Source organism: Macaca mulatta, chromosome 1 (assembly GCF_049350105.2).
Source record: "Macaca mulatta isolate MMU2019108-1 chromosome 1, T2T-MMU8v2.0, whole genome shotgun sequence".
NCBI lineage: Eukaryota > Metazoa > Chordata > Mammalia > Primates > Cercopithecidae > Macaca > Macaca mulatta.
In genome coordinates this window covers 199,277,007-199,291,952 of record NC_133406.1, presented here as the reverse complement: position 1 = coordinate 199,291,952, position 14,946 = coordinate 199,277,007, and the positions used below count along the sequence as shown (strand labels likewise).

Below are 14,946 nucleotides of genomic sequence, written 5' to 3'. Positions count from 1 at the left end.
GCACCTTTGTCCATAGTCTTCCCTGTCCCACTCATTCCATAATCACCATTGCCAGCCCCACAAGCAGCCTCTGCCTCTTGTCAGGCCTTCGGCTGAGGCTGGTACCATCACTTCTCTGTTTAGTGTCCACAGCAACTCTGCGAGGCGGGGACTATTGCTTCCCATTTTCTAGATGAAAAAAACTGAGGTTCAGAAACTGAAAGAGGTTTGCTCAACATCACACTGCAGTGGTGACTCATGAATTCAATCAGCAAGTATTTATGATGTCCAAAGCCCAAGGTGAGGGGCCAGGCCGGTACCAGGCTGTGGTTCCATCATAGCACCCCTCACTGACCAACGGAGCACCCACAGCCTTGGGATTCACCTGGTCTTCTTCCTTGCTGGACAGTTTTGCTCCGGGCCTTACTGTCAGCCTCTGCTGGGACAGAGCCGCTGGTGTGATGAGTCCCTCCACCCTCGTGTCTTGGCTTCTTCCACACATGCTTCTGGGAAAGGGCTGGCCATTGGTTACTGGCCTGATGGGAACATAGGTCCTGGAATCCTGATGTCACAGCTGCAGGTAGCTGTCGAGGCACATAACAGAAAAAAGCCCAGAGAGGGCAGGCTAGCAGCCAGAGACATCCAGCAAGCGCGGGAGTGGAACCCAGCCACCTGCCCCAGCCCTTTCCTTCTTGTGTCCTTCAACTTCCAAGCGGCCCCTTCTTGAGAGGAGCCTCCAACCCCCTGCCTTGACCAAGACAAAAAACCAGAGTACATTTCCTCATTTATTATAAACACAAGTTCGCAGGTAAATAGAGGGTCTAAAAAATACATTAAAATAAATAATTGGGATTCTCGAAGTTCTTAGAGCAAATAAGTTATATACAGATGGGAGAAGCAGAGCAGGCCCTTCTCACTGGGAGGGTCCCAAGGGAATGAGGGTGCAAGGACTCTGGGGAGGGAAAGCTGGAGAAGACACAGCCAGCCAGGACACCAGCCCCACGGGAGCCGTCCAGCCTCCAGGGCTGGCTGAAGCACGCGTGTTTCCAGCTGCACTGTTGCTCCTGCTTTGTAGCCTAGCAGACAGGACACTCCTCAGGACGCAGCCTCCAGATGAACATACTCCCCATGCAGTTCCTTCCAGCAGAGCTGTGGGCCCGCAGCCAGCGCTGGAGGCTGCTCTGCAGTCTAGAAGCCGAGGGCTTCCCCGGGCAGTGTGAGGACACGGAGCTGCCTTGGAGGAGGCTCCCTCACCAGGGCGAGGAGGCCAGAGCTTGTGCCAATCCTGGTAAATGGGTCCCGCTGTCTGGGAGCAAGGCCCTGGTCCAGGAAGCAGGCAGAGAGTCTACAAGCCTTGGCCACTTCTCTCCTCCTGTCTCCCCACGGGCTTCCTTCCCAATGTTCCTCCAGCTCACGGCACTATCTCTTCCTCCACCTGGAGTGTGTGGGCCGCGGCTCCCGCATTGCCTCCTGCTGTCGCTTGGCAAGGAGGCTCTTGACTGTGGAAATGTCCCTGGGAATCAAGAAGGGTCAACTTAGCATCTCAGGAGATATGGACTGTCCAAGAGCTCCCCACGAGAGTAGGGGCAATGGGGCTACAACCCTTGCCCAGATCCTGGGGTCACAGCTGCCCTGGGGTCAGAGAGCAGCCATAGACTGAAAGCAAGGTCTGCACAACCAGCACAGGCCAGCCCAGGCGTTGAAGCTTCTCTGCACATGAGGACTTTAACAGAGCTAATGTTCAACATCAAATGCTGCCAGAATGAGTGGACAGCCAAGCACATCCCTGTGGGTCTCCCGTCGTCTGCCTTCCCACTTCTTTCCACACCTTTCCGCACCTTTGCTCCTGCTCTTCCCCCCAGGCTGTGTGTATTCCCCTCACCCAGATGCCACCTGCTAAAATTCTACTCATTCTTCGAGGTCCAGCTCAAGGCAGTCCAGCCCAGAAAACAAGGCACCCCGCTGCCCTTTGAACCTGGGTGGGTGGCCACATCCTAGCTCAAAGAACTCTCATCTGGGAGCCAGGAGGCTGGCTTCAGTTCCCAGCGAAGGAAACTTGGGCAACGATCTCAGCCTCTCTGATCCCCTTTCTTAGCTTGTAAAACAAAAACAGGCCTGAACTGCCCAAAGTGAGTATAAGGTTGGCCAAGCCACTAGTGTGTGCGTTTGAAAAGTCTTGTACTCATTTTTTTCATTCTCAGAAAGTTCTTAAGTTTATGTTGGGTCCTGTCCATCCCACCATCCTGCCTTTTCTCCTATTTTTCTGCCGCCCCCAAAAGGTGAGAATCCCTGAGGGGCTGAGCTGGGTCCTGGGACCTGGCCAGCTGTGAGGAGCCCTCAGTGGCAGAAGTGGGAATGGCAGACCCCTCCACAGCTCCCACAGGCACAGACCCTCGGCTACACACTTCATGTGCGTCCACTCATCTGACCTCACAGCAACCCCAGGCGGGGATGGATGGCGCAATTTCCCTGTTTCCCCTGTTCAAATCATAGGAACTAGAGGCACGGTGAAGTGGAGGGGCAAACCCAAGGTCACAAAGCTTGTTCCAGGCTGGGCTGGTGTTCAGATCAAGCAGTCCCTGCCCCAGAGGCTGCCCCTACAGCCACTCTGCTGCCCGGCAGGTGCAAGTGTCTGTTCTTGAGTTGGTTTGGTTGAACAAGCATTCATGGGCACCTCCTAGGGGCCAGGTCTGAGTCACATTGAGGCACCAGGGAGGACATGCAATCTGGGCAGCAGAGAGGGAGCAGGCTGGGCAGGTGGCCCCTCTGGACCCCAGCATGTGTGAGATGCTCCATTCTGCACAGCCTGAACCAACAACTGTGGTCCTTCCCAGTCATGAGCCTTCAAACCCTCTTCAAAGTCCACTTCCAGACCTAGTGGTAACAAAGAGCACAGTGGGTAAGAGCACAGACTCTGGGGTCAGCCAGATGCCGCTGACTGCTGTGTGACTTTGGGCAAGCGGCTTTCCCTCTCTGAGCCTCAGTTCTCTTTGCTCCCCAGTGAGGACCCAGGCCTGCCTCGCATAGAAAATATAGGACATGTGCAAGGCATACAGGAGGTGATCAATCTGTGCATGTGTCCCACACCCTCACCTCAGCCTTTGGAGAAGCTCTCCTCTAGTGGCCCCTGTCTTGCCAGTCTGGAACACGTCTGCTGGGGACTTCCGGCTTGGGACTGCCCGGGCTTCAGTCCTGCATGAATAGCATTAGGGCCCAAGTGAGGGACTGCCCAGAGCCCTGAAGCGACCTGGCTGCAGGCCCAGCCCAGCCCCCACCCCATCCCCATCCCCATCCCCATCCCCACCGGCCTGCAGGAGCAGATCCATTTCCATCCCTGTGCACCTGGCATCTTTCCTTTCCCAGGTGGGGTGTGGACCGAGGAAAACTGAGCTACCACGAATGTGCTCTTAGCCCCAAAAAGAGGCAGCTTTTTTTGCCTTCCCAGAATCTGGCCACCTGTAGCCGCAGGGGAAACTGAGGCAGGGTGGAGCCTCAGCTGGAGCCCCAGAGGAGGAGTTTCTTGTAAACCATCATGGGAACTGGAGCTTGGGACTTTTTTTTTTTTTTTTTTTTGAGACTGAATTTCACTCTTGTTGCCCAGGCTGGAGTGCAATGGCGCGATCTCGGCTCACTGCAACCTCCGTCTCCCGGGTTCAGCCAATTCTCCTGCCTCAGCCTCCCAAGTAGTTGGGATTACAGGCACCCACCACCATGCCCAGCAGTTTTTTTGTATTTTTAGTAGAGATGGGGTTTCACCATGTTGTCCAGGCTGGTCTCGAACTCCTCAGCTCAGGTGATCCACCCGCCTCGGCCTCCCAAAGTGCTGGGATTACAGGTCTGAGCCACCACGCCTGGCCAGAAGCTTGGGACTTCGAAGCCAGTTTGGTTTTCCCAAATTCTCCATGTGGATGAGGGAAGGAACAAAGCCTCACACCACTTTACAGATGGGAAAACTAAGGCTCAGGTAAGATAGGAGACATGGCAAAGGCTCCCCAGCAACTCTGGGGCTACCCTGGGATGGTGACATGGCTTCCCAACTCCAGATGTCATTTCTTCCCTGAGCAAGTTGCAAAGTCCCCTGAACCTCAGGTCGGAATCCAAAGCCCAGTAGGACTTGATCAGACAGACCCAGGCCCAAGGCCCGGCCCTCCTTCTGACAAGCTGTGCAGCCTGACATGTCCTGCCCCCTCTCTGGGCCTGAGTTGCCTCAGTCGTCACTGGCAGACTCTCTCCTGCCCAGGAGTGAGGACATGAGTGTTCCCAGAAGCCCCCAGAGCTGGGCATCGGGAGGCCCCCAGGGGTGACTGGTTCTTGCAGGAAGGGATAGTGCCATGGACCCAAGCAGCCTGTGGGCCCCTGGGTCGCTGCTCACCCCCAACTTGCCACTTCGCTCCTCTGCTAGTCTCCCAGACACCTGCTTCCCAGGGCATGCCTGGGCTTGCAGCTACCCTAAGCCCCTGCAGGCTGGGTGCCCACCTACCAGGGCCTTCGAAGGCAGAAGGTGGCACAGGAGGGGTCCCTGGCGCTGGAGCACTGACAGCGCCTTGGCAGGGAGCGGCGCCGGCGTCTTGGCGGGTTTCCCAGGCCGTAAGGAGCTGTCTGTCTGTGGGCGGGCAGCCAGCAAGGTAGTGGTGTGGGGAGGAGAGAGAGAGAGAGACAGAGAGAGAGAGAGAGAGAGAGAGAGAGAGAGAGAGAGGATTAAATAAACCACAACCACTGGCAAGCAGGGACTGTCCACACTGCCCACTGGGACAGCCACCTATGCCAGCAGGTGCCAGTGAAAGGTGACCAGCCCCTGACCTCAAGAAGTCATACCACTGAAGTCACAGGCTCCTCCACAAGGGTCCTGGTAGCCCTTGGCAGGACCCTTCCCTTCTCTGGGCCTGGCTTGGCTCAGTCAGAACTCCCAGCATTGGGGGAAGGAAATCTGTGATTCTACCCGAAGTTGGGAATTGGGAACCTCCTAGTCTCCCCTCTCAGTCTGGCTGGTCCCCCTGTTCTCAAAGAAGGCTCTCAGCGAGCTCTAGAGGAAGGGCGGCCACTCCATCTCCCAGAAGTAAACACAGGCTCGTAGCTACGCTGCCCCCACCTGGTCCCCACTTGCCTAGAGGGGTAACAAATGCGCCTTAGAGGCTTGACTTGAAAGTGGGGTGTGTGCGTGTGTGCCTGTTCAGATGGGATTGATTTCAGATTCAGAGTCTGATCAAGTGGGCCAGGGGAAGGGCAGGGGCCGTGGCTGGCTGAACCAGCACTTTCGAGTGACAGAGCTAATTTTAGACGGTGTGGCTGGAGTCCTAGTGACTCCAGGTAGACGCAACACGCAGGGACTGGCAGGGTTCCCGCCCTAAGCAAGTGTTTGGATGCGGATTAGCTTCACACACGCTTACGTGCAGGGCTTCTCTTGCCTTTTGCAATTTGGGGAAGGGAAAAAAATCACAAACACACACAGAAACTTCAACTGAAGGTATGCAGTGGCCTGGAGGCAGTGAGGGTGCAGGCGGAACAGACAGCACTGGGCTCCCACCCGGGTGTAGCCAGTAGCACAGGGCAGGTTCTCATCTGTCGTTTGAGGGAATATCCTGCCTTATGGGGAGGATGGGGGGCTCCTGAGATGATAATGCACGTGCAGTGCTTGGCAAAGAGCCTGGCATAGTCAAGGCACGGGTGCTGTCACTAATCGTATTATTCTTGGAAGAGCATGCAGAGGCAGCATGGCAGAGACTGTGAGCTCCGGCATTCCCTGACCGAGGATGGTGCCTACCCTTACGATTACCTGTGTGATCTTGGGGAAGGCGCTTAAGCTCTCTGAGCCTCAGTACTTGAATCTGGAAAATGGGGCCAACACTTGCTTACCAGGCTGTCTTAAGAATTCTCAGGAGATAGCCCTCTTTATGGCTCAGGTTGTCCTCACTCAGGAATTGAAACAATTAACTACTGATATTAGCCAACGCCCCCACCTGGAGGCCCAGGGAGAGCTGGACTGTGTCAAGCTTCCCTAGCATGCCAGTAGTTCCCACCCTGACACCCTGCCCCAGAGCTCCCCCTGCCCCCCATCCCCACGGATACTCACTCAGGAGTGTTCACCCAGATGATGTCCAAGTGGCAGAAGTAGACGCACTCCTTGTCGAGCCAGGAGCTGCAGGAGCAACGGCGAAGCCGCAGGTGGGTGCCTTGGGCATGAGGTGAGGATGCTGGCTGCTCCAGGGTGGCAGCAGCCTGGCCCTTCCCTGCATGCACAGGAGGGAGAGAGAGGCGGAGAGGTGGGTTGGGGTGCCTGGCACATCCCGGAGTGGGGGACCCACCAGGCCCCTCCTCTTGCATAATCGAGGGAGTTGGCACTCTTGCTGCTCAACAGCTCCAGGCCAGCCCAGGGAAGTCCCAGCAGCCCGTGGGGAGCCTGGGTGCCTCTGCATTTGCAGAACCGTCCCCCTGTGACCACTGCTGCCAGGCTCCCGCCCCTGTCTGCCCCCAGCTGGCTTGGGAGGCACTGCAGCCCCAGGGGGAGACACAGGTAGACAGACCCAGGAGCTGTAGGCAGCAGGTGAGGCCAGGGCAGCTCACCTTCATGCAGGGCCACGAGCAGGGCTAGCGCAACAGAGCACCAGGTGGTGGGCATGGAGACCATAGCAGCGGCGGAGCGGGCGGGCTGGCCTGGAGCAAGGAGCGCCTGTTGCCAGCGTCCTGCTGTTAAGCTGAGCAGATAGCTCATTGCCTTGGTGCCCTGGCTGCCTCTTATACCAGGCGTTGTGCCCCACCCCTTCTGGTCCAGCCCTGCCCCGCTGCACCGGTGGGCTGGGAGCCAGGGACACCGCCTCCTCCCCGGGCGCCCGGCCCGACCCAGCCTCTGCAGTGAAGGGGGGAGGGAGATGGAAGGCCCGCTCCTCCCTCTGTGCCTGGAGCACCTCTGGGAGTCCTGAGGATCCCCGGCAGTCCCCAGGGGGCCCCTCGCAGTCCAGCTGGACTTCCTCAAGTCACCCCCAGCTGCCCCGAGCCCCCTCCCTCACTCTCTCGGCGGCTGCTCCACAGGTCTTGCCCAGGGCTGTGAGTGTGGAGGAGGAGGTTCCATGAGCAAAACCCTTCTCCTCGGAGGAGACTCTGCCATCTATCCTGCCTGCCCTCTGCCAACCAGGCTGAGGATGCCCCTCTGTTGTGCGGGATGTGAAAGGCCCACGCAAGGCTGTTTGGCCTTGGGCGAGTCAGAGCCCTCTCTGGGCCTGCCTCCCTCAGTGAAGGACACAGCTCATGCCTGACTTCTGACCAGCCTGGAACTGCTTCATCCCCACCTCACCCAGGAAATGCCCCCCTCAACCTCTGCCCTATCACCCCAGGGCCTGGGGCAGGAGTTCTAGTCCCTTCCAGAAGCTGTTCAGCTATGCGGCCATGGCCAAGGGCATCCTTCCTGGGCCTGTTTCCTTGTTTGCAAACAAGGCCAAAACAAGATACTTCACCTGCTTGGCTTACAGGCTCCTTTGAGACTAAGAAGGTGGTTTCAAACCCCTTTCCTGAAAGATGCTCCTGAGGACACACACACAAAGCGCCCCTTGAACAGTCTCCTGTCCCGGCCATGACAGGATGTCTCGGCTCCCACTGGTGGCTACTGTCTGCAAAAGAAGTAAGGCAGGGGACCTCTCTGGGGGCTGGCATTCCGCTCCCGCCCCTCTGCTGGCCCAGAAGCCTTGCTGAGGAGGGGGGAGTAGGGATGAACCACAGCTGTGCTGAGCAGCTCGGGGACCTGGCAGGCACCCTCTGTTACTGCCCCGGCCTGGCTCAGAGTCCACTTCCTGCCGGAGTCTTCTCAGGGACCCTGTCTCCAGGCACAGCAGGAAAGGCCCTCTCATTTCTCGGAATTCCCAGGGCTTGTGTCTCTCATGCCGGCCTGACTCATATCATTGCACTTATCTCCCCTGTAATCTCAAGGTCCGGAGCCCCAGAGGAGGCAGGGCCTGACACCTACCCTGCACACAGTAGGGGCCTTGCGAGGGCTTCCTGAGGGCAGGGGGGTGAAGAGACACACACCTGGCTTTCCACTTACAGAACCCAGGATGCCCAATGCTCAGGTCCTGTATTCAGCAGCTCCTTTGCCATTGGACATTTACGAAGGGGACAATAGGTGACCACCAGGAACAGGCAAGTTTGCATCTTCCTAGGGTGTGCCCAGAGCAAGCGTGCGGCTGTGAAATCCTGGAGAAACTGGCAGAACTGATGGAGAGTGACAGCAGGGTCTTCCTTCCCTGAGGCTGGGCTGGCTGCTGTGAAAAAAAGAACAAATGTTTCCTGAGCACCTACTACGTGCTTGGAGCACTATCGACTCTTCCTCACCACAACCCCAGGAGGCAGCTATTATTACAGGGGAGTCAGCTGGGGACTGCCCACAAGGAGGCTCAGAGAGCAGCAGGGCCTGGCCAAGGCCACCCAGTGGGCAGGTGGCTTGGTCTCTCAAGCAAAGCACAAGGGACTCCCCGTGAGGTGCTCGCTGCCCTCCCACGTCGTGCCTCTCGAAGAATTTAGAAGAATATTTCTGGAATGAGGTGAGCAATCCTCACAATCATTTCCATCAGCCTCTGAGAGAATATGAATACGGAATTAAGCAGGGTCGGGGGCTGGTTGGGGGTGGATAGAGAATTCAAACCGCTGGACCGTGAAGAGAAGAAAGAAGGAAAAGCAGGTCAGCGGGGAGATGGAGGGGGCCAGGGTGGGCAGGAAAACAAACAGGGAGGCAGATAAAGACAGGCAGAGAGAAGGGGAGAATGAGGAAGCAGTGCATAGCCAGAAAGAAAGAACTCGGATTTGAGAAAGTAAAAGAGGGAAACCATAGGGAGAAGAGGGAAGGTTCTAAGGCGTCTAATCTTTACACAAATGCAAAATGCCTGTTCAAGACAATAGGGAACCAGAGGCTCCCAGCCGGGGAAACATAATAGAAGCATTAAATGAACCCAGAGACAGGATCCCTCCCGGGTGTGAAAGAAGGGTGACGACAAGGCAGGGGCCGCTGCCCGAGCCCTGCAGGGTCCGCTGCCCGAGCCCTGCAGGGTCAGCACAGCGAGCTGTGAGATGGGCCCGGCTCCGGTTTCTCTCCTTCTCTGCCCTCGGCTTGAGCTGGACAACAGGGCTCCTGTGAAATGGAGAGGACTGGCCCAGGAACCTGAGCAAGCCTGGATCTTAGGGGATGAAACCATTTCTGGAACAGCGCTACCTCACTGACAAGAGTTAGTTTCCAGGTAGGGAAAATTAAGCTGAGTTAATAATAGTCAACTCCAGCTCCCCGGGTCGCTTAGCCTGGGCCTCTGTTCCTCGCCTCTGCCTCTGGTGGCTGGTCGGACTGTCTGACCCTGCCACCTATAACTGTCCTGGCTTCACTGTCCCTGTCCTTTCTAGGTGGCCTGGCTTCATGGCCCCCTGGCCCCACTGCTCTGGCCCTGGCACCTGCCTGAGTTTGTTAAGGCTGCAGGGGGAAGGGTAGGGAGCCACTGAAGGTCACCCTCTCAGAATCTGAAAAGAATTGCTTTACTCACTAAGCGATTTGTTTCCCTTATGCTTGCAGCAGCCCAATCCGAGAAACAGGGATGTGTGGGGAGGGAGGGTTGGCAGAAGAGAGCAATTGAGTGTATTTCTGAGTAAGGCACTGGGCTAGAAACTGCCCCCTAGAAATCCCCCTGTCTCCACTCCCATTTGGTAGATGAGATAACTAAGGTGCAAGAGGAGGAGCAACTTGCTCAAGACACTGATGGGGCTGGGCATGTTCTCTTGGTTCTTAACGTGCCTCACCCTTTCCTGTACACCCGTGAAGCTCTCCCAGGGGTTCAAACTGAGCCCAGGATCCTAGGTCCCTTGGAGAAAGGCTGTCAGGAGGGACCCCACTGGCAGGAAGGCTGGGGCACTGGGATGAGGTTAGACTGTCTCTCTGTGCACCCCAAAGCTCCCTCTATAGTCCCAGCTCTAAGAGCAAATATGGTCCTGTCAAGCAGCTGTCCAGCAGCTGTGGACACTGAGCTGAACGGAGGTTGCATGGGAGTGAAGTCTAAGTGTCCTGGTGATGTCTGATACAACAGGGCTGGGCTGCAGCAGGTGCCTGGGATTGGGATTGAGGCCCTGTACCAGGAAGCTTTGTGTCAGCTCTGCTTTTCATGCTATGTGGCCTAGGGCGCCTCTCCCTGGCCTCAGGTGTCCTGCCTTCCCATTGATGGTGAGAGGTGCTTTCACCTCTGACTGCCTGTGATATTCAGGATCAAGCTGACCTGAGTTTAGAGCTCCCCAGATGGAGGCCGGCAGACTCCAGCAGCATGGCTCTTGCAGCTTGAGGCCTTCTGCTCTTTCACCTCTGCAAAACCAGTCATTTCCCCATCGACACTTGGCCTCCTGGGGTTTGGGGAAGTTCTGTTTGCAGACCCAGTGGAAGGGACACGGTGTCTTTGCTGCAGGCACACACCATGCAGACGGCCTAGCAGTGCAAGCAGCTGGGAAGAGGGGCTGGCTGGGGGAGATGACAGGAGCTTGCAGGGGCTGGGAGTTGGGGAGGGTTTGGCCCTGGAGCCAGCCTGGGCTGGGGTTTAGGGACTTAGGAGACTCAAACATTCCCATCACCACTTGTCCCAGATGCTGTGGGTTGGGCTGCCCCTACTCAGGCCTGGGGCCACTCAGCCTCAGGGCCTCTTTCTGGTGGGTGGTCTGGGCCTCCTGCCATCAGCCACAGCTCACCCTGAGCCAGCAGGACCAGTCACCACCCACACCACTGTCCTCAAACTGGGTCTTTGCAAGGGCAGCCTCAACCTGCGGGGCCGGCTCCCTTGGTCTCCATGGCTTACCTTGGAGGACACCTTTGGTCCTCCTCCCTCCGTCTCAGCCCATTTGGAAAGATTTATGTCTCCCACATAAACCGTACTTTTAAAAGAATAATTAATGTGCCCTGTTTGTTATCAAACTAAGGGTAATCAGAGCAGGGTCAGCCAGGCCTATGGAACTGCTAGAATTTCAGCTGAAAGCAGACATGGTTCAATCAAGGCACCCTTGTTAAGAGGCCATGTAAGTCCTCCTGGACTTTTTGAAATGAGGAAACCAACTCAGGGCTCAGCATCTAGGATGAGTTACTTCTAACGGGCTAAGGGCCAGATTCCCCACTTAGCCTTTTAGGAATAGAGGGTAAATAAGCATTTATTGAGTGCTTAATATATTCTGAGCCCTGCGTTAAGTGATCTACATATATTAGCTTCGTGAACTGTCACAACATATCTCTGGGGTAGTTACTGTAATGAGTCCCTATGTTATAAATGAAGAAACGAGACTCAGAGAGGGCGACTTGCCCCACGTCAGACAGCTAGAAAGTGGCAGAGCCAAGGTTAGAAAGCAAGTCAGTGTAGCCCCAAAGCCTGGCCCTGAGCCTATGTGTCCCCAGTGTGCTTTCCTGACACCCCAACCCCTGGGGAGCCCCCCCAACCTCACAGTAACTCTTTTCTAGGGCACACTTCCCTGCTCTCAGCAGGCAGAGAGCCCTAGGCAAGAACTTTTCCCCTTATGCGTATCTGCTATGGGACCAACAGCCTATACCATGTCTATCCAATGATCCTGCCATCTATCCACCTACCCACCTATCTATCCATCCATCCATCCATCCATCCATCCATCCATCCATCCATCCGCCTTTCCTCCCATCCACCTTCTTTCTATCCATTGATCCATCGATCCATCCATCCATTCATTCATCCATCCATCCATCCGTATACTCACTCATCCATCCATCTTTCCTCCCATTCACCTTCTTTCTATCCATTAATCCATTGATCCATCCGTCTACCCATCCATCCATCAACCTTTCCTCTCATCCACCTTCTTTCTATCCATTGATCCATCCATTCATGCATCTATCCATCCGTCTACCCACCCATCTATCCACCTTTCCTCCCATCCGCTTTCTTTCTCTCCATCAGTCTACTTATCAACAAACCTTTTATCCATTCTTCCATTAGCATATCTACTCAACCAGCCTCCCATGCACCCATCCTCCTTCATAAGAAACAAGATTGGAGAGATTAGGAGGGTCAAGGCTTGAAGAGCTTTGAATGGCATATTACACTTGTCCTGGAAATATTATTTGGTTGCTTTCTAGAGGGGGGTGTGTCTCCCCACTGATATGATGAGCTAATTGAAACATGGTCTTCTCTGGAATCCCCACCTCAGAGCCTAGTACGGGTCTGGGCCCATGATCTGTGCCAAACACTGGTGTGAAATGAAATGCAACAAGATGGCTTCATCTCATCAGACAAAGCTTTGCATAGACACCCCTTCTAAAGAGGTCTAGGCCCCTTTTCTCATCTGATGCCATTCTTCAAAATGCTCTAACGATGAAGGCTTGAGATTATCTTTAAGGAAAAAGTCAGAGATGAAAGGGCCCTTGGTCTACACCCAGATGATGAAGCTGGGGTCTAGGGAGGACCCTGCCAGAGGTCTCCCTGCTAGGCCTGGATCCTGGAGACCCAGGATGTCTGCATGTTTTTCTCTCTGAGGCCTAGGCCCCTATGCTTGGAGGGGCTGGAACCCCAGCCTTCTCCTCTATCCCACCATCACCACCAGCCAAGACATGTAGCTGGTATTTTTTCAGAGTCACACCCACTGTGTTGCTTAGAACTGATGTTTTCCAAGGCGCACCCAGGGCCCCACCAGGAGGCCGCCTTTCCTGGGAAGGGGTGAGCCACGAGGAGGCTGGGCCATGCAGGAGTACAGTACTTCATTCTAGAATTAAGTGTCAGCTAAAAATAAGTGCCTGGTGCCTGTATCATCAGGATAACTTGGTGCCCATGAGGCAGGCAAAGCCAGGGTTCCCACTGTGATTTTAGGCCAGCATTCCTAGGCAGGGGTGTGCCTGGGGCACCTCCTTGCCTGAAGGCCTTGGCCTTCCTGCCCAACTACTGGGAATCCTGAGCCATGAATGACCCAGATGGGCACAGCTGGGCCCTGGTGGGCAGAAAGGTGGTCAGGAGCTGAAGCCACTGTTCAGGGGAAGCTCAGGGTATGGGGGTGAGTCAGAGGCAAGCCCACCCCTGGCACCTCTGAGGGTTGGCAGATCCGGGTTCCAGCTTCAAAGCCCTGTGACTCAGGCTTGAATTCCCCCTCACTCACTATCCCATTATGGACAAATGCCTGAGACTGTGTCAGCCCAGGGGTAGTTTGGGCAGGGGTTGACCCGTCTGGGGGCCGGTTCTGTGGCTCGCTAACCATGTCACTAAGGGCACACCATGGTTTAATCTTTCTGAGTGTCAGAGGCCACATTTGTCAAGAGCATCTAAGAAGAAAAATCCCACCGGGCAGCTGCTGGGAGTGCTTCGTGGTGGAGCCAGTGTGAGAGCTGGCCTCTGCCTGGCTCAGGAGGGCACTGCCCACCCGCTTCTGCCTGCCTTCCCCACTCGCCCTGGGATGCAGAGTGCTTGTGGGCCTTGTAGTATGGACAAAGTCCTGGAAAGAAGTGGTGTGTGTGTGTGTGTGTGTGTGTGTGTGTGTGTGTAGGGTGTTATTCGAATGTGCCATCTTCATGCCAGGGAAGAGATCCCTATGACAGGTCCCTTCTCTGCTCTGGGTCACCAAATCCCTCCAAGGCAAGTGGCCACCCTGCTGACTTGCTCTGCCCACCCATGTTTGCTTTGGCACACCATGTAGCGCCACACCAGACGAGAAGTGTGCTGAGATTTGAGAGGCTTCCAGGCAAAGCTGCCTTCCTGCAAAAACCAGGCTTCAGCTTGAAATCTGTGGTCTGGTCCCAGCCTGGCACCAGGGTGAAGTGTCTCACCAAGTCAAAATGCCCACCCTAGCATTGGACCTGCCTGGGTGCTGACCCTCAGCTGTCTTTCCTGCCTCATCCCACTAAGGCTGATCTGGGTATCCAAGGCTTTAGTCCACCAGACCCCAGGGTGGGCCACACTCTGAATGCATAGCAGACTTCCTCACCTTATGTCTCTGGGCAAGCTGGGGCCTCCCGTCATTTTTACATTCCTACTTACTTGGTTTACTCTGCCCATTCTTCCAGGCCCATCTCAAATCTTACCTCTCCCAGGAAGCATTCCCAACTCTGTCCAAGCGTCTTCAGTGGACACATGAGCTCTGAGACTCCCAGAAGGCCTTCTTGAGCCTGGGAAGTGAGGGCATCCTGGGTCCAGGCAGGCAGCTCCCAGGCTGGGAAGAGGGGGACATGGAGTTGCAGGCTTGGGCTTGGCTTCTAGCTGGGTGGCTGCTGGCAAGCCCCTTCTCCTGTCTGAGCATCAGCTTTGTCCTCCATTAAGTGACGTGGCCCTGCTGGTGACTTGGAGACTAAAGCTTGAAGTCAGCGACAGCCCAGAAAGACTTCTTTAGAGCCTTTGCACCCACCTGGTAAGTTTAGTGCTCGGCCTGCAGAGGGCACTCCAGAGCGACAGAACCCCAGGAGCCCTTCCCTGATGCTACTCCATCCGCAACAGGAGAGCCGGGCCATCTGCTCGCCTCCTCCCCATCATCCACTGAAACGAACCTGGCCTACTATGTGCTATCATAAGAATCTATGTGAATCATAAGAATTCATAACAGTTATTGTTTACTGAACCTTCCCATGTGCCAACACTCACAAAACCCACTGTATATTATATATCACCACAATTAATCATCCCAGTGGGAAGGCACTTAGTATTATTACCATTTTATAGATGAGGAGCCTGAGGAAGTGAGGAGACTCAGGAGTTGAAATGACTTGCTCAAGGTCATTTGAATCTAGATCTGCCTGCTACATGGCCTGCGTTCTTAGCCACTATCCTAGCACATATGATCCCAGAGAGAATTTTCATGGGATGCAGCTTATTATTACCTTTAGTTTCCAGATGGGTAAACTGAGGTATCTTGTCCATCTGGCAAGAAAGGAGCTGGGATCTGAACCTAGGTCAGCCTGAGCTCTTGGCCTGAGCACGCAACCTCAGTTTGGATTTTCTTGTCAGAACAAAAAAGTCCCCCAAAACA

The 14,946-nt window shown here is 55.4% G+C and overlaps 1 protein-coding gene across 2 annotated transcripts; it reads right to left on the bottom strand.

Moving 5' to 3' along the window:
- Positions 1–751: 751 nt before the first annotated feature.
- Positions 752–6,688, bottom strand: EDN2 (endothelin 2). Of its 2 annotated transcripts, XM_001084957.5 has the most exons (5): positions 6,541–6,688; positions 6,050–6,206; positions 4,460–4,582; positions 3,073–3,171; positions 752–1,492 (listed from the first exon to the last, which is right to left on the bottom strand). In XM_001084957.5, exons 1-5 carry the CDS (start codon positions 6,686–6,688, stop codon positions 1,399–1,401), a joined length of 621 nt encoding a protein of 206 aa, XP_001084957.2. In that variant the 3' UTR covers positions 752–1,398. The 2 variants fall into 2 exon arrangements, with proteins under 2 accessions (XP_001084957.2, XP_077817823.1); XM_077961697.1 differs by lacking the exon at positions 3,073–3,171.
- Positions 6,689–14,946: the final 8,258 nt, after the last annotated feature.